The 1,820-nt window shown below is 37.0% G+C and overlaps 1 protein-coding gene across 1 annotated transcript; it reads right to left on the minus strand.

The window, feature by feature from the left end:
• On the minus strand, nucleotides 1–374 carry LOC106522033 (uncharacterized; the record flags this gene model as incomplete). Its single annotated transcript, XM_014014874.1, is given in 1 exon segment — nucleotides 1–374. A coding segment is annotated over 1 exon segment (97 nt), but the record flags the coding sequence as incomplete, so codon positions are not given.
• Between the last annotated feature and the right edge of the window lie 1,446 nt (nucleotides 375–1,820).

Below are 1,820 nucleotides of genomic sequence, written 5' to 3' on the forward strand. Positions count from 1 at the left end.
CTATATCTTCTCCTTCTGAATCCAAAGGGTTGGGATTCTCCAGAATCAAGTCCAAAACCTCTTCAGCGCGAAACATCTTCTGTAGCCTCCTCGCCATCTTGTTTCTTGCATACTAAAAAGCTGAGTGTCGGGCAAGATATTTGTACACCACAGTACAAAAGGCAGCATGCAAATTTGCATGTGCAAAGTCTCCCAGATCTGCCCTACCTCTCACCCCTCCCCATACTCAGAAACCACCAGATGTAGTAATTTTCAACATTTCTATCCTGTTCCAAGGACAACAAGCGTGAAAGTTGATGTAGTTCAGAAATTTAAACAGATGTGCATTTTTCACTTCTTTTGCTGAGAAATTTCTTTACGCACAACATTTAGACGTTGTTCCTGCTTCAAACCACCAGAACTTGATATTTTCAAATTTTTTATGCTGTTTCAAGCATAATAACTCTGACAATTGATGTAGTGCTGACATTTCAAGAGTTGTGCTTTTTTCACTTCTTTCGCTGAGATAAAGCGTTTTTGGTCTCTTACTGAAATTTCATTACACACAACTTTTAGAATTTGTTTCAGCTTCAAACCACAAGAAGTAGTTATTTTAAATGGAGAATTAGTAATTTTACAGACAGGTACCACAAGTATTTGTGTCTGGGCTGGGTTGGCAGAAGAAACAAAAACTGGTCCGGTGAGTTTGGCTCTCCCTCCCCTGCTGGTCCCTAAGCTATTCACACATTTACAGGGTGTCTAATTGGGCTATTCAGAGTCGTCAGTTTTGTCCACATTTGGATGCTAATAACCCAGTTGGCCCCTCTTTGGTAGAGATAGGTATTTTTCAAGATCCTGGTAGTCCTAGTGTTAAATATTATCTTGTGTAATATAACACTGTGGGGTAGTTCACTAAAACCAAATTTGCTGAAAAAAGTGGAAAAAATAAAAAGAAACATACTTGAACAACTAATCATGCATGATTGTTAAAATCTCTATAAAAGCAGAAGGATGGACGTTTGCAGGTCTGGAGTGGATAAAGAAGTGGTTGTTGCAGCACATCAGGCTGGAAGGAATTAAAAACCATTTCTAGGCAATCTGAAATTCATTATTTTACATTGGGAAATGTTWTTCAAGAGATAGAAAATGTTAACAGTTGCTGATGTTAACAGGAGTGGACATGCCAACAAGTTCTTCCCAAGGTCAGACCATGCAGTCGGAAAAGAAAAGCCTTAAAAATTATTGCACGCTTGAAAGGTTTGCCAAGAGAAAAACTGCATTCTTAAATAAAACGTAGATTTGCCAAGTTGCATCTAAAAACCTCAGAAATGGTTTTATTTTGTACAATAAAAAAAGTGACAATGTTCAGCACAGTGCTTCATACGGCATTTTATCACAAACAAGGTCATAAAGAACCCGATTCTACCTCATTTAAAGACTGGTATGAATCAGATCTTGTTGTTTGTTTATACCTTAGATTTGAAAAAGAGTGAACTTGTGTTTTTGAAGGCCAAGAAATGTCTTTTAGCACGAAGGTCTTCAGAAGAAATGACTAAAATTCTTAGAAGTAACAATAAAAGCCTCGTAGTTTGTTCATAAAAGGGTAAAACCTTTTATTCGTGCTTTTTAYAAATCAAAGAAAAGCTCAAATACAAAATATGTGACTCATCTTTTCCACTACGTTTCTTAGAAATCTGGTATTTTTTATTTTCCTCCATCAAATAAAAACGATAACGTAGAATATTTTCCACATCACGTGCAACACATCTCTGCACGTACGCCAAAAATGACTGAACAGTTCAAATTTATTCCCGCCTAGACGTTAGCGCAGTCTCAACATG

Source organism: Austrofundulus limnaeus, unplaced genomic scaffold (assembly GCF_001266775.1).
Source record: "Austrofundulus limnaeus strain Quisiro unplaced genomic scaffold, Austrofundulus_limnaeus-1.0 Scaffold120, whole genome shotgun sequence".
Taxonomy (NCBI): domain Eukaryota; kingdom Metazoa; phylum Chordata; class Actinopteri; order Cyprinodontiformes; family Rivulidae; genus Austrofundulus; species Austrofundulus limnaeus.